The sequence below is a fragment of the Cetorhinus maximus genome, chromosome 17, assembly GCF_964194155.1.
Source record: "Cetorhinus maximus chromosome 17, sCetMax3.hap1.1, whole genome shotgun sequence".
Taxonomy (NCBI): domain Eukaryota; kingdom Metazoa; phylum Chordata; class Chondrichthyes; order Lamniformes; family Cetorhinidae; genus Cetorhinus; species Cetorhinus maximus.
In genome coordinates, this window is record NC_135895.1 from 25,425,710 (window position 1) to 25,449,007 (window position 23,298).

Here is a 23,298-nt window from a genome sequence, read left to right on the forward strand (position 1 = left end):
TGGGGTTTAACTCTAATATCGGATGATTTTTATAGTGAGATAACTATATCTAGTATACAGATACTAAGAAGGCTACATCAAACTATACAACAGATTGAAATAGAATAGCTGCAAGAGCAGGAGTTAATATCTGTGGTGCAGGAATATAAACTACAAAAATACTGTATGTAGGCATGCTGGCAAAAATGTAGTGCTTGGGATCAGTGTAATGTTAGGGATATATAGCTGGTGGGTATGGGCTGTTTTATGTTTGGAAATTTCTAACTGGATGTTAGAAGTTTATTTTAAATAGAACTCCATTTTCCCATTAATATCACATCTTATGATGGTTAAGTGCTCCCTGCATCTAACACTGAGATTAACTGTGTCACAGTAGACCTGCAGGATAACAGCTTTGATGCTTTTTGAATATTTCTTGGCTCACGCTGGAGCATGAGACATTTCACAAAATGATTGTGTTAGGCTAAAGAAAGATGCCTGGTCTAGAATATCAGGAGAAAGAATTTAAGGCAGTAAATTCTGTGTTGGGTTTGAAATGAACTCTTACTTGTAACAAACAGGGGAACAGCATACGAGAACATAACTGCATTTTGAATGGGAAATAAACATTATGTTTAATAGCCTCCTTCTAACTGGCGATGTATAACAGAGACTTCCCTGGAGACCCTAGTTTACTTAATTTTACTATCATTTAATACAAAGACTAAAGAAAGAAAGCAAACTAAAATGAACGCATAAAAAGAAAATCATTCAAATCTCATTGCTGCAAACTCATGGGGGTCCAAGTACTTAAAGTCTTATTAAGGTATGTTCTCTTATATTACCACTATTAGAGTTTCTGGTGACCTAAAGGAATTTCTCGAGTTCCAAGGTATTGACTTATATTTTTTGTTTGGCAGGTGGAAGAAGCAGGCCAGGTTTTCCTGCTCATGAAGAAGGAATATCGGATTTCCCGCAATGTGAGATTAGCTTGGTTTCTCAGCAAGCTCAATCAAAGCATTCGACCGATGTCAGAGTCCGAGCTTGTGAGTGAAAGGGTTGGGGGAATTGTTCTCAGTCTTGTTTGTGAGTGCATGGGTGAAGTAGAGGGCCCTGCTGGAATAATGGGAACCTACCCTGGCATATTAATCTTTGTATGAAATGTAAATTGCACTCTCAGTACATTGGGAGAAAATAAGGTGGTCGTGAATGTTGTTGGCACAGATCATTTATTGGTAACACAAGTGGTTTCAGGATATTTGTTGAAATATGAAAGCAACCTCCCCCACAGGGCCAATTGCCACTTGTTTCAATGTTGCACTTTCACAGAGCGCTGACCCTTGTTCTGCTATTAACACATTCTGCCACTACCATCAACTTCTTTACTCCTTACCACTACCATTAACACTCCCTTTGTCTTGTCCATGACATCTTCGTTTGTCTCTCCTTAGCTCCCACCTATCCCTGACCTTCTATCTTGCTTCACCTGCTCCACCCCTCCTAAACAGTGTAAAATCCATCGCATTTCTACTTCTCTTTAGCTCTGAAGAGGCATATGTAGTCAAAGCATTAACTTGGTTTCTCTCTTCAAAGATGCTGCCAGACCTGCTGAGTTTTCCAGCATTTTATGTTTTTATTTGTTGAAATAGAACGTTTCACTCAATTAATTCCATTGTCCTCTTGCCTTTCCAAACAGGAATGTGAATCCTCTCACTTTTTTGTCCTTCCCCTGCCCAAGGATACTGAAGTCAATTGTCCTGCCCCTGAGGTTAACTAATACAATATATATTGTGACCTCCTCGGTCTGCGTGGCTCAGTATAACACTACAGAGTACTGGGAGCCACTTGTTATGACACGGTGAATGGTAAATGCTGAGCTGTTCAAATTCCAGTGGGAAACTTGAAACAACTGTCACAACTATTTTACAATTCGCAAAAATTGCTGGAAAAACTCAGCAGGTCTGACAGCATCTGTGGCCAGAAAGACAGGTTCTGAAGAAGAGTCATACAGACTCGAAACATTAACTCTGTCTTTCTCTCCACAGATGCTGTCAGACCTGCCGAGTTTTTCCAGCAACTTTTGTTTTTGTTTCAGATTTCAAGCATCCACAGCTTTTATTTTACAATTTGTATTTATTTTGAGATGCGTGCCATGAATTCAGTAGTAATAAGATCACCGAGTCTTATAGGTTTCTTACCAAAAATAATTAAACCTTTAAAAATGATTTTAAGCACATACATAGGTTTACAAATTGCTACTATGATAACTCTTATCTCCCCTAGTTAATCTAACTCCCACTTACACCTCTGTCAAGGCAACAGTAAAACACATAGATTTTAAAAGACCCTGGCAAAGTAACACGACACCCTGAACAGTTGATTTCAAAGTGAGTTTTCTTCACTTCAGTTCGTGTAGACAGCAACTTGAGGCTTAGAGGCTGGAGGCTTTTCACACTTGTTAGATCTTAGAATGCCCTCCTCTCACACATAACCCCATCTCCTTTATGTAGGTTTCTCTCTTTTTAATGTAAATCCCATTATGCCAATATGTCTTTTCAACTCTACTTTTCTAATAATAAAAATCTTTCATAGTACCAATTTTATCAGTAACCGTTGGGAAAAATAAACACACTGTTCGGCTTCATCTGACTAAGTGTAACATTTCACCACCTCTTTTGAAATTCAAATTACTCTGGTTTATCTAAAAGTGCAAGTTTTTCCTTTACACCTCACATTCTAAAACTTCAGCCATGGTTACCTATTTAACATTTCAAACCTAGCTTCTCTTCTGATACATCAAAGCCTTCAGACCAGCTGTCTTTAATTTAGTTAATCCACCCCCACACCCACCCACCCACCCACATATACACACATACTATCTTACCTTACAATAAATTTCGATAATATTATGAAAATTATTATATTTTCCTGATACCACTGAGCTAACAGGCAGAGCCTCTTGATACTATCTTTGTAGTGATATGAGATTTGGTTTTGATATCTACCAAAAATGCACTGATAGTAATGATTGCTTCTTTGGCAGATCTTTTTGACTAAAGCTCTGCGTGAGTTGTGCAACAGCTATTGTTAACCTCTGCACTCTCCTGCCTTATAGCTCCAAAGGGGTTCTCTATTAATGAGAAAAATGCTGTGTGTCTCAGGGTGGTATAGCTGGAAGTATGATGTATATTGCAAAGTTTTCACTTTGAGAATTAAATTTGGTGTATCTTACAAAGAAAATTCCTAAGTGATGTTATTATGCAAGAGTGAAGGAAAGGTGGCCTTGTGTGTGTTTTGAAATGGATTAATCAAAAAAATCATAGAATGGTTACAGCACAGAAGAAGGTAATTTGGCCTGTTGAGCCCATGCTGGCTCTCTGCAATTGGAGTTTAGCTATGTCTTGTCCTTTCTCTGAAGACCTGCAAATTCTTTTCCCTTCAGTGCTTATCTAATACCTTTTGAAAGCCCTGATTGAACCTGCCTCCACTACACTCTCAGGCAGTGCATTCCAGATCATTACCACCCCCTGGGGAAAAAGAAAAAAATCTTCATGTCTTTGATTCTTTTGCTAATCTCTTTAAATTGGTGTCTTTTGCTTTTCAATCCTTCCGCCAGTGGGGACAGTTTCTCTCTATCGACTCTGCCTCGATCCCTCATGACTTTGAAAACTTATATCAAACCTTCTCTTCTCCAAGGAGCACAACCTCAGCTTCTCTAGTTTATCCAAGTAACGGAAGCCCCATGTCCCTTTATGCTTTACAGCAACTAACGTGTGCCATATGTGATCGGTCTTACAATTGCAATGTTTCCTCTTCTCACAGCGCAAATCCAAGAATGAACTCGATATTCTCAGTGTCCTACCAAAGGGCTGGCAGCCAGATGAACCAGTTGTTGCTCATACCTACCAGCTGGTACCATCGACCCACATTACCTTCCTTGCTCAGCGCTACCGCTTTGTTATGGAATTGGATCTCAGTCCATCTACAGGGATCGTGGTGAGTAATTATTATATTCGGTGGAGAGAGAGAGAGTTAAAGCTATTGAAACCAAATATCTGAATAAATATTGTGTGGTTCATCAGCAACTTTGACTAACAGCTTTCATTCATTGTGCAATATATATATATTTTTAAAATGTTCTTATTAATTTTTCTTCAGATAAAAGTTCACACATATAGTTGAGGGTGAATATAATTTAATGATGGTTTCTGAAATTTAGTTGGTTCAGGTATATGGAAGATGCCTTATAGGAGCTAGGCATCGTCATTTGTTAAATGCAAAGAAATGGGGTTGGGATGGTTGCTGGCTTGGCAGCTCCACTCTGGCTCTTTGTCGTTGGTCTCAGTCTGCGTGAGTGATGTCTGGATCTTGTGGATTTCCAAGATCAACTGCCTGGTATTTCCCAAGTTTCAGACAATGCCCGTAGATCTCATTTCTGACTGGCAGATGCCCCACAGATGATTTACACGCATTAGTGTTAATAGTATTATATACTATTGCTTTATTGGATGCCCTTCAACAATATAAAGAGAGATCATAAAATTTGCTGGTCTCCTTCATTCCTTCTTGTTGCTGAGTCCCTATCACCTTTCTACACCTTAGAGATACTGCTTAAAGCCTACCTCTTTGATCAAACTTTTGGTCATCTGTCCTAATATTGCCTCGTGGCTCAATGTCAAATTTTTTTGCTAACACTCCTGTGAAGTGCATTGGGATGTTTTGCTACATTAAGGGCACTATATCAGTGCAGTTGTTGCTGGCTGTGAACAGATACTTTGCTTGTAAATCCTCCTGATGTGGCTTCATGAAATCATACTGGTGTTGTTGTGAATTGATAATATTACCCTCAGCCCACTGTTCCACTCATGATATGGCAGGAGTACAGCATTAAGATATTGCAAAGGGGCAATTGAAATGACCAAACCTCAGCTAAAATGTTCAAAACTTGTGAAAGGATAAGCCCAGCAATTACAGACCAGCCAATGGTTTAACTTCAGTGGTGGGCAAGATTCTAGAAAAAATTATTCGGGATAGAATTAGTAGTCACATGGAAAAATATGGGTTGATAAGGAAGAGCCAGCGTGGATTTCTAAAGGAGAAATCGTGTTTTACTAACTTGCTGGAGCTTTTTGAAGAGATAACAGAAAAGGTCGATGAGAGTAATGCTGTTGATGTGGTATACCTGGACTTTCAAAAAGCATTTGACACTGCCACACAACAGATTTGTTAGAAAAGTTATTGCCTATGGAATAAAAGGGACAGTAGTAATGTGGCTACAAAATTGGCTTCACTGTGTGTCAGGTGGTGGAGGGAGTGAATGTTGAAGGTGGTAATGACATGCCTGTCAAGCGGGTTGCTTTGTCCTGGATAGTATTGAGCATCTTGAGTGTTGTTCGAATTGCACTCATCCTGTCAAGTGGAGAGTATTCCATTACACTCCTGACTTGTGCCTTTTAGATGGTGAACAGGCTTTGGGGAGTCAGGGAGTGAGTTACGTGCCACAGAATTCCCAGCCTCTGACCTGCTCTTGTAGCCACAGTATTTATATGGCTGGTACAGTTCAGTTTCTGGCCAATGGTAACCCCCAGAATGTTGATAGTGGGGGATTCAGTGATGGTAATACCATTGAATGTCATGGAGAGATCGTTGAATTCTCTCCTGTTGGAGATGGTCATTGCCTGGCACTTGTGTGGCGGCTCACCTTGTGTGGCGCAAATGCAACTGGTGGAAGGGAAAGAATGGCATTGAGAATGCCCACCTTTAAAAAGTAATGTATATATAGTAAACATGTATTGAACGGTAATAATTCTGCAATGTAGTTTTTCTTTGTTGTGGGCTTGTTTGCGGTTAGGTTAAGTCAGTTTGATAACACTGCTGCATCAGAGTCAGCCGGTCATGGATTCAAGCTGCATTCTCGTACTGAAGGAATGCTGCACTGTCAAAGTGCTGTCTTTCAGATGATTAGATGGAAGTGCAGAAGAGGGAAAGTTACCACATTTCCCGTAACCAACATCAAAAATAGATTATCAGATTGATTGCCTCGTTTGCTGTTTAAGGGATCTTGCAGTCTTCAGATTAGTTGCTGGTTTTGCCTATAAACAATAACTGCCAATGCTTCAAAAATAATTAATTTGGTTCTGAAGTTCTTTGGGGGTGTTCTAAGCAGGTGAAAGGTGCTTTATATAAATGTAAGCTTTTTTTAAACAGCTGTGCTTGCTGTTTTACTGCCTATCGCGTGTACAGTATTTCTTTGAAACTAGATGATAGGACTTTCTCTCTTTTCCAATAGGTATTTATTATTTGTCCGGCTAAGTGATTGTTTGTTTATGCCCCACAGGACGATTCTACTGGGGAGCTGATTTTTGATGAAGTGTTTCATGCACTCTCAAAGTGTTTAATGGAATTGTTGCGACCATTTAAAGTCCCGGGTACGGATATCGTTTTTCAACCAGAGATCTACATAACCATTCTTGCTTATTCTTCCATCATAGGACTTCAATCTCACCAGGTGAGCTCTTGGTCAGCCTTAAGAATTTCTCTTTCTGCTGCTGATTGCTATATTGTTACCAACATAATGTTAGTGAATAAACAAAGATTTTTTTTTTGCCTTAATGCACTGCCAGCTGTCCACCCCTCGCACCCCCAAAAAACATAACGTAAGAAACAGGAACAGGTGTAGGCCATTCAGCCCCTCGAGCCTGCTCCGCCATTCAATAAGATCATGGCTGATCATCTTGTGTTTCGATTTCCACATTCCCGTCTAACCCCGATAACCTTTGATTCCCTTGCCTAGCAAGAACCTGTCTACCTCTGCCTTAAAAATATTCAATGACCCTGCCTCCACCGCCTTCTGAGGCAGAGAATTCCAAAGTTGCACAACCCTCAGAGAGAGAATTTCTCCTCATCTCTGTCCTAAAAGGGCAACCCCTAATTTTAAAACAGTGCCCCCTAGTTCTGGACTCACCCACAAGAGGAAACATCCTTTCGACTTCCACCTTGTCAAGACCATTCAGGACCTTGTATACTTCAATCAAATAATCCCTCACTCATCTAATCTCCAGTGGAAACAAGCCCAGTCTGTCCAACTTTTTCTCATAAGACAAGCCGCTCATTCCAGTTATCAATCTAGTAAACCTCCTTTGAACTGCCTCCAATACATTTACATCCTTCCTTAAATAAGGCGACCAAAACTGCACACAGTATTCGATCTCACCAATGCCTGTATAACTGAAGAATAATATCATTACTTTTATGTTCAATCCCCCTCATAATAAAGGATAGCATTCCATTAGCCTTCTTAATTACTTGCTGCACCTGCATACTAACTTTTTGTGACTCATGTTCTAGAACACCTAGATCCCTGTACACCTCAGAATTATGCAGCCGTTCTCCTTTTAAGTAATATTCTGCTTTTTCTATTCTTCTTGCCAAAGTGAACAACTTCATATTTTCCCACATTAAACTCCATTTGCCAGATCTTTGCCCACTACTCAGCCTATCTATATCTATACCTGGTTTTATTTCTAAAGCTGAGATTCATATGATTCATAGACGAGTGGGATTTCGTGCCTGTGCTGTACCAAGCTTGCATATGTAGGCTGTTTTTAATTTTCTCTCTACGCAGTTCAATGAAGTTACTTTATCCAGCAATCCTCTTTTTTTTGCTGTTTATCTCTTTCTCCTGCTACCATTTCTTCTTTCTACAAGTAGAGAGTCTGGCTCTGACTGCTCTTAATACTAGCCATTGTCACGGCTACTTTCATTGACAGACAAGATGGAACTTAACCCAGGAGAGCTGAGAGCTGGATAACTGAAGCATAGATCAATGACACAGCAGGGAACATCTTTCTATTTTCAGCTCAGACCTGAGTTCAAATTCAGTGTATATGAGCAGGATGAAAATTTTTCCCTGTTGGTTGTAATAATCCCAAGTGAAAGCAAGTTTGAATCATGAAGCTACAGGTCAAAAATTGAGAAAAAAATAATTGATAAATGTTACTAAATGTATTTGTATCTTGTTTTTGTATTAAATGAATTGTCACAAGTCAAGGACAGACTAAGAATGCACTTATTCAACAGGTGAAGTTGAATTTTTACTTGGGTTTAGAGCTATTGGCTCAAATTGATGCAAATGGATCTTTATCCAATTTTCAATCTGTACTACATTTAAACTGGGAATGTATGATATTGACATTGGACAGAATAAGTAGGAACGGACCATGCATCCCAATATAGATCACTTCACATTTTTCATGGACATAACATTTTCTCATAAGTCGGTGTTTTTGCCCAAGCTGCCTATTCCTGTAGACGTATCTCCCATCTGTGATGCTTACGTATTTGCTTGCATGCGTCTTATACCTGACTTCTGATCTTCATGAGTGCCTATGCATTGTAGGTTCTAGTTCAAGGCTGTTTATTGGATCGAAACAATTTGGATACTTTCCACCAGAATATCTATCAGCAATTACGAGCGTTTGAAAACAATGTAGCTGAGGTTCTTCAGCAGCACTACAAGCCCAAACCACAGGTCAGTATCTCAGTAAAATTGGAGGGAAAGAGTAACTCAGTCACCTGAGTAATGCATCCTAAGTGCTATTAGTACTAATTGGCCATCTCTGAGAGCCTAGTGTTAGATATAGAATTTATATTTTAGTTTAGCCGAGAACTTTTGAAAGGAGCAGTTAATGCAATTGCCTTTTTTCTGATCGGACCTGAGTTCAAATTCAGTGGCGATGAGCAGGATTAAAAATTTCCCCTGTTGGTTGTAATAAGCCGAAGAGAAATAAGTTTGATTCCTTAAATAAATAAGTTTAATGCCTTCCTATTTTGTGCTACATTTGAACTGGGAGAAAAGTATGTGGCTATTACCAACTGGCCAACAGCCTGCATATTGAAGAAGTAATATTTCTGACCTGATTGTACAAGAAAATTCATCACCTGACAAAAAGAAAAGTCACGTTATTATTTCTCAAACAGCTAGTAATGTATGACTGTAGTCCTTGAAATAAGCATAACGTGACAGCCTTGCCTGGTGATAAACCCTGTAGATAACTGCTCCAGTGTATCATGTGTAGTAGAATGGAAGGGCGTGGATATTCCTTTTTCTTCTCCCATCCCCGTGCCACCAACACCACCCCATGCCAGGAAATTAACTTCCAATTTTCAGTTGGGATATAAGGGATGAACTAAGCATTAACCAGACACCTTCCCCTTTGGAAGGAAATTCAGAAGAGCTAATCCAGTGGGCTACAGATGCAAAAGAACCTTGATCGTAAAGATCTGTTTAACTGATCAGAATTTTAGTGTTATGCTGCTAATTGCTAATTCTGGTTTTATATCTAATCTCTTCCCTCTTAAATCACAGTCTGATAGGCCCATTTTATCCCAAGGGGATACTACTGACTTTTATGATCAGTCTTCACGGAAGATGACTTTTTCCATGGTAACACCAGATATGGGACTCGTCAACATGATCCGCAATGGCATCCTAGCACTTCAGTTACTGCCATCCAACTCCAGCGCAGGTTAATACATTGTCCATAATGTATCTTTCTAATTGGAGCTTTAATCCCAAGACAATCTGATCGTTAATTTAAATCCCATTAGTAAGCCATTGTTTACTTTAGATCTCAACTGGATCAGTGTCAGGAAAATATAATAATTTTCATAATGTGATTGGAATTTATTGTAAGGTAAGAATAGTGCGTGCCTGCCCGTCTGCGTGCCTGCCCGTCTGCCTGCCCACCCGCCTGCCTGCCCGCGTGCCTGCCCGCCCGCCTGTCCGCCTGCCTGCCTGCCTGCCTGTGTGTGTGTGTGTGTGTGGACTTAATTGAATTAAAGACAGCTGATGGCTTTGATGTATCAAAAGAAACTAGGTTTGAAATGTTAAATAGGTAAACATGGCTGAAGTTTTAGAGCGTGAGGTGTAAAGGGTACATTTGCAATTTTAGATAAACCAGAGTAATTTGAATTTCAAAAGAGGTGGTGAAATGTTACACTTAGTCAGATGAAGCCAAATAGTGTGTTTATTTTTCCCAAAGCTTATTGATATAATTGGTACTTATGAAAGATTTTTGTTATTAGAAAAGTAGAGTTGAAAAGACATATTGGGCCAATGGAATTTACATTAAAAAGGGAGAAACCTGCATAAAGGAGATGAGGTTATGTGTGAGAGGAAGGAATTCTAAGATCTAACAAGTGTGAAAAGCCTCCAGCCTCTAAGTCTAAAGTTGCTGCCTACACGAACTGAAGTGAAGAATACTCATTTGAATTCAACTGTTTAGGATATCGTGTTACTTTGCTGGTGTCTTTTAAATCTGTGAGTTTTACTGTTGCCTTAATGGAGGTGTAACTGGGAGTTAGATTAACTAGGGGAGCTAGGAGTTATCATAGTAGTAATTTGTAAACTATTTATGTGCTTAAAATCATTTTTTAAAAAATTAATAAGGGTTCAATTTAGTTTTGCAAGAAACCTGTAAGACTCAGTGGTCTTATTATTACTGAATTCAAGGCACACATCTCAAAATAAATACAAATTGTAAAATAGTTGCAGCAGTTGTTTCAAGTTTCTCTCTGGGATTTGAGCAGCTCAGCATTTACCATCTGCTGTGCCTTAGCAATCAGTTGATTCCTTTTAGACGGAGAGGATGTGCCTGAGCAGTTGGGTAGTGCTTACCTTGGTTTCCCCTAGTGAGAGAAGGAAGTGGAAAGTGAGGCAACTTCTTAATGGTTCATATGTCACTGGTTAAAGAATAACAGAAATCCAGTCAAGTTTCTGCTTTCCCTAAGGAAGTGCATGAATGGGGGAAAGCCTGAAGAACAGAGAAAATATAATGGTTTAAAGAAATTAATGTTACACCTGGCAGAAACGCTAGGGTTAAGGTCTCCACAAACTTAGTGGGCTGTGCCTTCTGTTGTCATATTCAGTCTTGCTCCCATGGGTATTACAGCACTGTGGTGCTGTAAATCAATTGTTATTTCTCTTTCAAGCAAGCAACAGAAAGATACCTGAACAGTAAATTAGTGTTTCCTGACTGATTGTAGCCGAATCAAAATATGTTGGCTCCCAGTGAGTTCAACAATGTGAATCTGAAAAATTATCTTGTTCTGTAAGTTGCAATGAAAGGCAAAGCGGTACTATCACCCGAACTACCTTTTATTTAATGTCTTTTCAGTTTTTATATTTATAAGTGTTCAGATGGTTCGGTTGGAACGTTTATCCAATTGTTAGGGTTGTGTCAACTGTAAGCCGGGAGTTGACACCAAAAGGTCACAGTTCTAAGATAATATAGAAAGTCACTATTCACCAGTGAAATTATGGGACTTAGTGTGACGCTACTGCAGTATTATTTTAAGGTTTGCACTGAATGGGCTTATTTCTCTTACAGGTATAATAATCATCACTGATGGTGTCACAAGTGTACCAGATATTGCAGTGTGTGAAACATTATTAAACCAACTACGCTGCGGCACAATTGCCTGTTCCTTTATACAGGTGACCTTATATTTTTAACTGAGGCCTTTGATTTCAATAGGCCAAGCTACTTCCATGGTTGTATAAAAGTTGGTGTGCTTCTTACAGGTTGGAGGTGTGTACTCATATGACTGCAGCTTTGGTTATGTGCCAAACCTGGAGCTGATGAAGTTCATTGCCATGGCAACATTTGGATCTTACATGTCCACGTGCCCAGAAAGTAACCTCAATATGAATGCATACCACAAAGCGTTTCTACTGTACAGCTTCTTGAGACCTGGAGAATCTATGAACCCAGAGTATTACTGTGGCAAGTATATGGGGTGTTTCTTTATTTTATTCCGTTCAGTGTTTGGCTCTTCTATTGCTGAAATATTTGTTTTTCTGTAATTAGTGTCCCAGCACAAACTGTTCAATGAGCACCTGGTGTCTGCCAGCAGTAACCCTGCATTGGCCATGAGGAGGAAGAAGCATGCTGAGAATGAGGTGCATGCAGACCTTACCAGTGTCGTTTCTGTACGGTTGCGTGAGGGCTACACCGTGAAGGAACTTAATATCACAAAAGGTAAATAAATATCACTAAAGATAAATAAATACTGCTAAAATGGCAGAGCAAGCTGGTGAAGAAGCAGTAAAGAGGGTGATGGTTTGAACGCTTGCTGTGTGTTGGAGTGGCATGTGGAATTGGATTAGGTAATGTTGGATGACATCAAAGGGTGGGACCCCAATAAAATTGGGTACTAGTATGATGACGATTTGTAAACTGCTACTATAGGAAGATCTTGCGCTTCAGTGGGGAGCGTCAGTACCTCTGAGCCAGAAGCTTCGGGTTCAAATCCTACCTCAGAACTGGTTGACCACAGAAGGAGCATTCATGACGTGGCCAAACAGATTGATAATCAACTTCCCTAATCCTTCCAACATTCCCACGGCAGGCAGTAAGAGCAAGAGAGATTCCTGCTCAGCCATGCTTGATGCAGCGTGGTACCCTTCGAGCTATAAACACTTGTTTCTCTCTAAACAGAAGAGATGCCTGTGTCCCTCGTGGGCAATGGCTAACTATGGCTGGACAGAAACTACTATTACCGTGGCATAACTCACTTTACCAAGAGTTTGACTTCACAGCTATGACTGTCATAGAGTTTATCATGAACCCGATGAGTTTATATAGTGCCTTTCATGACCGCTGGACATCCCAAAGCACTTTACAGCCAAAGAAGTACTTTTTGAAGTGTAGTCACTGTTGTAATGTTGGAAATATGGCAGCCAATTTGTGCACAGCAAACTCTCACAAACACCTATGTGATAACAACAAGCTAATCTGTTTTGCAGCATTGATTGATGGATAAATATTGGCCAGGACACCAAGGATAGCTCCCCTGTTCTTTGAAATAGTGCAGTGGGATCTGTTATGTACACCTGAGAGGCAGACTGGACTTCAGTTTAATATTTCATCTAAAAGACGACACCTTCCACAGTGCAGCAGTCCTTCAGTACTGCACTGGAGTGTTAGCATTGATTTTTATGTTTGAGCCCTGGCGTAGGACTTTAGGAAGGGTTTTCAGAGTCTTCAGAAAGACTTGTAGTTACTTAGAACCTTTTTCGACTTTAAGCATTTTGAAACCAATGAAATACTTTGGAAGTAATTACTTTGTGAGTTCAGTAACTTGCAGATAATAGCAGGTGCAGACCAATGCTGTAAAACTTTCAGTTGAGTGCTTTGCAGTTAGTGTACTGAAAGGAAATCACATTCCCTTCCTTTCTGTTTTGGCTTTTCCCATATTACACGGGGTTGCCACAATGCTGGTTGACCACCCCTTCATATGAACCAGTGTTTTTTGGATAATTTTCAGATGATTTGCAGCCGGATCCCTTCCTGTTTATTCGACTGGCGACCGGCACTGATACACCCTCAATTTAGTCTACTGCATTCGCTGCTCCCAATGCAGTTTCCTCTACATTGGAGAGACCAAACGCAGACTGGGTGACTGCTTTGCGCAACACCTTCGGTCTGTCCGCAAGCATGATCCAGACCTCCCTGTCGATTGCCATTTCAACACTCCACCCTGCTCTCATGCCCACATGTCCGTCCTTAGCCTGCTGCATTGTTCCAGTGAAGCTCAATGCAAACTGGAGGACCAGCACCTCATCTTCTGACTAGGCACTTTACAGTCTTCCGGACTGAATATTGAATTCAACAACTTTAGATCATGAACTCTCTCCTCCATCCCCACTCCCTTTCCGATCCCCCCCTTTTCCAATAATTTATATATATTTTTTCTTTTCCCACCTATTTCCATTATTTTTAAATGTATTTCCATCCATTGTTTTATCACTACCTTTTAGCCTATTTCAATCCCTTCCCCCACCCTACCCCCACTAGTGCTATCTGTACCTTGCTCGTCCTGCTTTCTACCCTTAATGTCACCTATTAGCACATTTCTTAGCTAATATCACCACCTTCAACACCTCTTTGTCCTTTTGTCTATGACATCTTTTGGCAATCTCCACCTATCACTGGCCCTCTATCCAACTCTACCTGTCCCAACCCCCCTTAAGCCAGCTTATATTTCACCTCTCTTCTATTTTTCCTTAGTTCTGTTGAAGAGTCAAATGGACTCAAAATGTTAACTGTATTCCTCTCCTCAGATGCTATCAGACCTGCTGACTTTTTCCAGGTAATTTTGTTTTTGTTTTGGATTTCCAGCATCTGCAGTTTTTTGCTTTTATCTTACTGATACACCCTGGCTTGCCAGCAACAGTGGCTGGTTTCTTTTGTAGCCAACAAGCCCTGGAATGGGACTTGAACTTGGTCCAGCCCCGAAGGGAAATCACATTAGTAATTCTTAATTTTTTTCTCCTCCATTCTTATTTGGAGTTTAGGTGGAACTCAGTTGGAAGTGAAGCTGATGCTGCTATGGAAACACAACATGAGAATTGAATATCTTGTGGTAGCCTCATGGCCCCTGGATGCGGCAAAACGCTTGACCTGGGTGGAGGTAACAATGGAGGGCAGCTATGATATGCTCCATGATATTAGTTGTACTATGAGGAAACCAATAACCAGCCCATATCGCACCACTGTTATTCGGCGGTTCTGGACTACTCTGCAGAGGTAAGTACATGGAATTGCATGTGAAAGGGGAAAGTGTTGTAAGATTGTAAGAGTAATGGGGCATGTTTCCTAAATGACAGAACAACGTCTTGTTCTGCGACTGGAGTGAAAGAGGGAGCGGGATGTCTGTGTCTTGTGTTTAAAGGGAAAAAAAAAGGCTAAATTTTTGTATCATGTACTTCCTTAGTATTAATCAGACAGATCAGATGCTGGTTCATCTCAAATCTTTCAACACTATTCCTGAACATTACACCATCCCGGAGAGCACCAAGAACGGGGTTCCATTGTTCTACATCCCTCCAGGATCTACCACACCGGTATTGTTCAGTTAAATATTTATAAACTAATACATTTCAAAATCACAGAATGAAAAAAATATTGATTCTGTGGATATCAGTATATTTAGAGTATTCTGAACAAACGAGTAATTATGGTAATTGATTCCATGCATTTCTGTTTCCATCATCTCCTAATTATTATAGAAAAGACTAATTTTCATAAGGTTCTACAAAAGCAGCAAAAGAAAAATTGTGTATAGTGTTTGCTTGACATAGCAAATGTTGAGTTTTTGGTGGATATTGGCTGTCCCTCTATATAAATGCAAATTCCTTCTTTCTTTCTGTGTATTTGTTTTAAAATAATTTTGCTATTGGACGTTTGTATGCAGTGCCAAAAAGAATCTATAGTTTCTGTAAAAATTGCCAAGTGAGCCTGTTTTAAATTTGCTTGCTTACCATATCAGTGATCAGGTTAGCAGGGGGAAAAAAGGTGATCTTTTAAATACCTGCCAAATTTATTTACATTGAACAAATGCCTTCTAGATAAAATTTGTAGCCCTGGTTAGAATACACTCAAACCTTTACCAATCTATCAAGTCCTAAAATTAAACATTATCTAACCAATAGTTAACCAGATGGGACATGCCCTTAACATAGGCTGTAGTTGTGATTTAAAGCATAATGAGGTATGATTAATCCTGAAGACTAGTAAGTATAAGAAGACAAAAGAGTTGTGATCCATGAGCTTTTTTGGTATTGCACAACCCGACTCTGTCGTCATCAGATTTTTTTTTAAATAGATTTCATACTTGATTAGTAAGATATAAATGTTAAAAATGCAGTTCCATTTTGTTTACTGCAATGGCAATGCCAAAAACCTAATCTCATTCAGGCTTTTGCAAAGATTAGGTGCTTCCCCATGTGATATGATACCAAAACTAAGATGAGCAGCTCAGAAATCATACAGTTGGACAAAATATCTAAGTGGGAAGAACAATTGCAAATTAAATTAAATGTGGGCAAGTGTAAAATGCTGCTGGTAGGAAGAAAAGTGTGGGCGCTGCATGTCTTCCATTAATATGTTGAGACAGCTAAGGATTAAAAAAGTTGAGAGATTTTAGTAGGCTCAACAATCGATATATCCAACTAATGCGGAGTAGCGGTCAACAAAGCTGATAGGCTATTAAACTATGTGGCCAAAACAGTAGAATGCACATCTTAGGAAGTCGTGATTAAACTATGCAGTGCTCTCGTCAGACTGCAGCTTGAGTACGGTGTCCATTGTTGACCACTGAGACACAGCATTCTAGTACTGGTGCACAGTGCAAAGTAAAACCATGAGGCTGATTCCCAGTTTTAAGGCCTGGGTTGTAAGAAAAATATGAAGAGAATCTGGTTTTTCACCCTTGAACAGGGGTTTCCCCAAGGTGTCCTTTGCTAGCTTATAACATGGTAAACATATGGAAAAGCTAAGGCTGGAAAACAACTTCAATCTAATTTGTAAGGCAATGACGAGATGCAAATTTAAAATAGTCAGAAGCAAATTTAGGCATGAAATTCTTCACACAAAGACCAATCAATGTATGGAACGTTCTTCCAAGTAAAATAATGAGGGAAAAATATAGAATCACTTAAGAAACAATTGGGTACTGCAAAGCAGGGGCTTTAGGGTTGTTCTCGATGAATAAACTAAGATTAACCACATCATAGGATGCCATTTGGCTCTTTAAAAAAGCTATCCAGTTATCTAAAAGAACTTGTCTGGATGAGTGTGAAGAGAATTTATTTGGGGAAACAGCTCCCCCCTCCAACCTTGCTGTTAAATACCATTGCAGATGAGGCACTGTATTTTTTTCAAGAAAGTTTGGCTATTCTTTAGCTTTTGATTAAAGTATGCAGTTTGTTGAATATATAAGGCCAGGTTGCTGCAGTTCAGATTTGTATTGTTGAACTCCACATTTTTGATGGTGGGAAAGTTTATAACCATTCATTTCCTTAGGTGCTGTCACTGCAGCATAGTGGCTGTAAAGACTCCAGCCAATCCCAGTTTGCATCTTACTGGAAGCCTATCTTATCTATGGATGCCAGCTTCTGCCAGCGGTGGCTTCACATGCATCGCATTGGCGTACTACTGGAACACGATATGTAAGTTGGGACTGTATTCATCTGATTTAATTTAGTCAACGTACACTCACCGCCGGATTTTAAAGAGATCGGAAGCAGTGCTTCCCCATCTTGGACTGTTAATATTGTGGTTTTGTTCCAAGAAGATCTTTTGTATCAGCAATAAAAAAATTCAGTTTGAGGCAAATATGCTTTTTAAAATTCATTTTTGGGATGTGGGCATTGCTGGCTAGGCCAGCATTTATTGTCCATTCCTAATTGCCCTTGAGAAGGTGGTGGTCAGCTGCCTTCTTGAACAGCTGAAGTCCTGTAATGGGTTAATCTGTGTTTGTGGCACACACATTGTTACGCTTAATGACTTATGACTTTTACTGTCCATGGTGCTTGTTTAACTGTGTTTCTACCCTCTTCTCTTTAGCCCAGTGCCAAAACATATCCATACACCAGGAAGTAATGGCCGCTACAGTACCATCCAGTGTCGCATCTCTCTCTCTGCACTAACTTCCCTTCTACGGGATTGGAGCAGTTTTGTGCTGGTAGAAGGATACTCCTATGTTAAGCTTCATTATAAGTAAGAATTCATTTTACTTAATATTTTTTCAGTTATAAAATTTGTGGAGCTAAAATCCCTGGTGCAAAATATGGCTATGTGGCTTTGCAGAGTCCAATGAGAGTATTGTTCTGCGCATTATTTCAGAAATGTCGATACATAACAAACTTAAGACTAAGAACAGGCCGATTCTTCTGTAGTCAGTCGGCACTGATAAATGCTGGGCAGTATAATTTTTTTGTAATACATGGGCTTTGGAGGTGGCACTAATGTGTTATGCCCAAGAGTTTAGTCTCAGATATTGAGATTACATAAATTGTTTATTTTAGAGCTTTTTTTATTCGTCCATGGAATGTGGGTGTCACTGGCTAGGCCAGCATTTATTACCTGTCCCTAATTGAAGGGAATTGTAACTCACTCAAGCAAAGGAATTAACTCAGCCTGTGAAGTGAATGTGAGTGGGGGGTAATTTTTGTGCACTAGAGATGAGTATTTTTACTTCCAACATACTTCATCTCAAAAGCGTTGCTGAATCAAAATAATGTTTGTTTAATTTGTAGTGGAATGGATCAGCCGCCTGTTTCTTTTTACCTTGTCCGAGTTATTTCCAAAGCTCCATGCATGGTCCTTCGTCTGGGATTTCCTATTGGAATGCAAGCACAAGCTCGGCATGAGGTATGGTTTTGGGAGCAGGGAGGTGTGCACTGATGCAGAGAACGATTAGCTGTGCTGTTAGAGGAATGGTAGTCTCAGTCTCAAAAACAGTATTTGGCTTGGGTTTGGGATATTTATATTTTCTTTTCTGAACCACCAGATTGTGACCAATTGAAAACCATTTGGTGTATTTTTTTTGTGTTGTTTCTATGGCCTTGCCCCTCCCTGTCTCTGTAATTTCCTCCAACCCCACAACTCTGAGATATCTGCACTCCTCTAATTCTGGCCTTATGAACATCCACAATTTTAATAGCTCCATTATTGATGTCCGTGTCTTCAGTTGCCTAGGCCGCAAACTTTGGAATTCCCTCCCTGCACCTCTCTAACTCTCTACGTAGTTTTCCTCTTATGACTCTCCTTTAAAACCTACCTCTTTGACCAAAGTTTGGTCACCTAAACCAACACGTTAAGTAACTCAGTGTCAAATTTTATTTCTTAATGCTTCTGTGAAGTGCCTTGGGCCCTTTTACTACATAGATACTGATGTAATATTGCCATTCCCTTTAATCCAAGAGCCAAAAGTTGTAATTTTGATACAACAGCACATTACTCCTGAATTAGAAATTCTAGAAGAAAGTTGCAGGTTTCTTAATTTTACAAGAGTTGAAAAGTATTTTTCCCAGTTCTCTGATTATTTCATTTCCTCATTTTTGCCTTCCCTTCCTCCTCATTCCTTTTCAGTTACAAAGTGTTAGTTCAAACAAAATAATTTAACTGCTACACTTGTAGCAATTGTTCAGATACAAGCGTAACCTTTCCACAAAGCCATTCTGCTCTTGTCACCTCAGGAAGCACGGTATTTATATTAAAATGTTTTAGTTGTAAATTGTCACCAGTGTGAGAGATGAGATCGACTTTACTTTTTAAAAATGTTTGTTCCTAAAATAGGTTTAAGCTCTGGAAATAACCCAGTAGCACAGTGATGCAATATTTCAGAAGTGTGAGACAAATTCATGGAGTTAGTTTTCTCACAGTGCATATGGAAGTGAAACATTTTAATTGTTAATAGTAAGCTTAGACGGTTGATAAATGTTAAGGTTGGCTAGCACTTGAATACTGGTGATCAGAAGGTCAGTAGCTTTGACCATTTGGGATAGTTATAGCAAATGTTAACACAACATTCAAGGCTAGGGGCCGAGTGCTGGTAAATGGGATTAGGTAGGTCAGGTGTTTCTCACGTGTTGGTGCAGACTCTTCTGCACTCTGTGATTCTGTGAAATGTTAGTGGGATAAATTATCTGAATTTCAGAAGAAGCAGTTTAAGACTTATGACAGTGGCAAAGCAAGATCAATTTTGCAGGGAGGGGGCAAGAGGAGTCAGTCCTGAGAAAATAATAATTGTATATTAACAAGATACATATCATAACCAAAGTAAGAAGCTGATATGAACACTTGGATCCAAATTCTGGAGATAATAGAACAAACATAAAATAAATAAATGGCCCATCATATGTGAAAAGATTAAAAGTTGAAGAAGTGGGTATTAAGGTACAAACTAGATATGGAACTGGTTGGAGGTTATGTACAATCAGTACTATATCCTGGGACAGACTTCTGTAGCTTGTTGAATAATGTATTTAGGTTGCAGCTGGAGTTAAAAAGAAATCTGTACTACCTCTCCTAAGTACAGATGACTTACATGCTTTTTAATTATAATTGCAGTTACTGGGTATCCAGGTGACTTGTCCACATGGGTTGCTTCAGTGCATAATATGAAGTCTTGTGAACCACTATAAAGTTCAGAAGTATGTTCCCATTAGTTTGCTTATATAACATCCTGCAACTACTAACAGATCTTGATTCATGGATTTGGGATATATCCACCAATGAAGGAACCGCTCCATAAACAGTCCTTTTCAAGCCCAGAGGCCATTAATTTTCAAAAAGACAATCTGAATAGACCTGAATTGCACATTGATTAACACGTCCCGTGGCCATAGCTTGGACACACTTGCTGTAGCCAAGTGAGTAAGACTGCAGTCTTGAAACAGCAAGAAGCTCCTTGATGCCCAGGAGATGATTCATTATATCTTGGACATAGCAAAGTCAGACCTAACGCCAGATTTAGCCACTAGCCTGGGGACAATTGAGAATGAAGGTGCAGGGGATGGGGACAGTCTCAGCAAAGGTGACTAGGGATTGGAAAATAATTAATATCTGGCTTGGGGCAAACGGATAGTTACTGCTAGATGAGATTTTATACAAAAGAAAGGAAACAACAATCATGGTTGGGATATTACCTTTTACTAATCCATCCAATAAGGCATCTCTCTTCCAATAGTAACTTCACTTTGAGGTGGTGGTGAGTTAGTGATGCACCATAGGGCTGGCTGATGATTGATGAGAATAGTCTGGAGGAGGCTTGACTGAAGTATAGAGAGGCTGGCATGGATTGCTTGGGCCGAATGACATGGAGCCTTTTCACATTATCTATTAAATATCCAAAAGATTGTGATTACATGCAGCGCAGAGAATAAGGTGTTTATTTTATTGTAGCCTTCTCCTTGAAGTATAAAAGAGAGCAATGTGAATAATGTAGCCAGATGGCACCCAAGGTGTAATGTGCTTGCTACCCACTTATTTAAAAGAACAGCGCTGATGCTGAGAGATTAGAAAGATTCTATATCCGTTCTCTTCATTCCAAGTTGCTAAAAGATTCATGAAGTGGTGGGAGGTGGCTTTAGGCTGTATATTCTATGCAATCCTATGTTCCCCAGGCTCTGACTAGAATAGTAATCATTTCTGGAAGTCTGAAATCTCCAATAATGATAAGCTAGCAATTCCACACCTAATTAAGCAGTTATACTGGATGTTTTTTGAAGGAAGAGCAAAAGATGAGAGAGCATAAATTGTAAATAAATACACAGGCTGGTACATGTCTTTGCAAGTACTAAAGCAATGAGGGATCAAATATGCCATGATAATTCATACCGAACTGTTTTTTATTAATATTAGCAATAGAAAGCTATTATTTTTGTCTGTTAGTAAATGAGATAATGATCAGTAAGCTTAGAATTCCAGTTGAATAGCAAAATTCCAGTTTTGCTCTGAAGCATCCAAATGAGCGTGGGGGTGTTTAATATGGTAGATATCTGTCACAGTAATTGGTCACTCAGCCCTGCACCAAGTGCTGAATACTCTCTGTGGTTATATTGACAGATTGTCGATGAACTGCGAGATCAGATACTCTCACTCCGTTTTCCCCAGCGGGTGCAGAGCAAAGAAGCAACACCAAAAGTCAAGAGGAAAGATCAAGGGAATGCCTCTCCTCCAAAGTCTCCCCCACTTCCTGCCACACAACTGGCACTCTCTGATCGACCTTGTGTTGTGATACTGAAAAAACCATTGGAAAAGCTCCTCATCAGGTATTGGTCAGCGAACAATGAATTGGGAAACCTCTGCTATAACACCACAACCTGAATCATTGTAATTGCATAATAACATTGACTTATCAAATAAAGCATAGTGTTAAGGATGAATCAATGTGTCCACGTGTTAACACACCATGTTAGAAATTGTGCAGTACTGAATGTAACAGGTAGCACTATGTAATAGCATACTAGTACTAGAGAGGGGCATGTATTATCAAAAAAAATTAGAAAAGGAGGTACTTGTGTGTGGGGGATACCCTACTCAAAAATTATTGCATGATTTTAAATTCAATAACATTTTTATAGATGATACTTGAATTTTTTATTTAGTTTCCCTTAGCTTTTGGTGCTTGAAGATAAGAAAATATGGCAGGAATGCCTCAATTGCTTGAAGAGATTAAGAAAGATGATTTCTAGATGTTGCTCTTCTTCACTACGTGTTATTTCCTGTCTACTTCTAAGGTATGAGAAGCTCCCATCAGACTATCGAACTCCCTTTATCTTGAACTTGGACAATTGTGGACACCCAGCATCTATGTCGGGAGCTACGACAATGACAACCGCTCGCACAGCTTCCTCCACACTTGCTTCCCTGTCTCGTTATTTCTATCATCAGCGTTGGGTGTGGTCTGTGCAGCCAGGCTTGGGGCCATCAGTGCCCATCACTTCAGCGGCGCAGATACTTTCTACTCTTACTGAGTAAGAACATTATTAATAGAGTTTTGGTCTGTGGCGAAAATATCTTAAGTATGGAGGAGCACCAAATCTGTTCAGTCTATCCAGTATACTCCAAAAACGTATGATTTAATGCTTCAAAAAAAGCTTCACGCCAAGCCTAGTTTGCAACAGCTTCAATTAGTCATGGAAAAACTCAGCAGGTCTGGCAGCATCGGCGGAGAAGAGTACAGTTGACGTTTCGAGTCCTCATCACCCTTCAACAGAACTAAGTAAAAATAGGAGAGGGGTGAAATATAAACTGGTTTAAGGGGGGGTGGGGGAGAGAGAAGTGGGGGGGGTGGTTGTTGGGACAAGCAAGCAGTGATAGGAGGAGATAACCAAAAGATGTCACAGACAAAAGAACAAAGAGGTGTTGAAGGTGGTGATATTATCTAAAAGAATGTGCTAATTAAGAATGGATAGCAGGACAAGCAAGGTACAGAGCTCTAGTGGGGGTGGGGTGAAATAAGACTAAAAGGGCATAAAAGGTATAGATAAATGATCGGTAGAATACATTAAAAATAATGGAAATAGGTGGGAAAAGAAAAATCTATATAAATTATTAGAAAAAACAAAAAGGAGGGTTAAGAAACGGAAGGGGGGGTGGGGATGGAAGAGGGAGTTAAAGATCTAAAATTGTTGAACTCAACATTCAGTCCAGAAGGCTGTAAAGTGCCTAGTCGGAAGATGGTTATCTCCTTCTATCACTGCTTGCTTGTCCCAACAACCACCCCCCACCTTCTCTCTTCTCCCCCCCCCCACCCCTTAAACCAGCTTATATTTCACCCCTCCCCTATTTTTACTTAGTTCTGTTGAAGGGTCATGAGGACTCGAAACGTCAACTGTATTCTTCTCCGCCGATGCTGCCAGACCTGCTGAGTTTTTCCAGGTATTTTTTTATTTTTTGTTTTGGATTTCCAGCATCTGCAGTTTTTTGTTTTTATCAATTAATCATGCTCTCTCATGTTTGCATC

At 39.7% G+C, this 23,298-nt stretch overlaps 1 protein-coding gene across 1 annotated transcript in view; it reads left to right on the forward strand.

Moving 5' to 3' along the window:
- szt2 (SZT2 subunit of KICSTOR complex) overlaps window positions 1–23,298 on the forward strand; it is a 221,123-nt gene that overhangs the window by 1,077 nt on the left and 196,748 nt on the right. Inside the window, exons 2-16 of the mRNA XM_078560851.1 lie at window positions 900–1,025; window positions 3,802–3,975; window positions 6,317–6,487; window positions 8,378–8,509; window positions 9,347–9,506; window positions 11,370–11,476; window positions 11,564–11,765; window positions 11,850–12,020; window positions 14,339–14,570; window positions 14,758–14,887; window positions 16,848–16,993; window positions 17,391–17,543; window positions 18,083–18,197; window positions 21,396–21,601; window positions 22,070–22,306. Coding sequence (XP_078416977.1) covers window positions 900–1,025; window positions 3,802–3,975; window positions 6,317–6,487; window positions 8,378–8,509; window positions 9,347–9,506; window positions 11,370–11,476; window positions 11,564–11,765; window positions 11,850–12,020; window positions 14,339–14,570; window positions 14,758–14,887; window positions 16,848–16,993; window positions 17,391–17,543; window positions 18,083–18,197; window positions 21,396–21,601; window positions 22,070–22,306 — 2,462 coding nt within the window. The remainder of the gene's footprint in view (window positions 1–899; window positions 1,026–3,801; window positions 3,976–6,316; window positions 6,488–8,377; window positions 8,510–9,346; window positions 9,507–11,369; window positions 11,477–11,563; window positions 11,766–11,849; window positions 12,021–14,338; window positions 14,571–14,757; window positions 14,888–16,847; window positions 16,994–17,390; window positions 17,544–18,082; window positions 18,198–21,395; window positions 21,602–22,069; window positions 22,307–23,298) is intronic.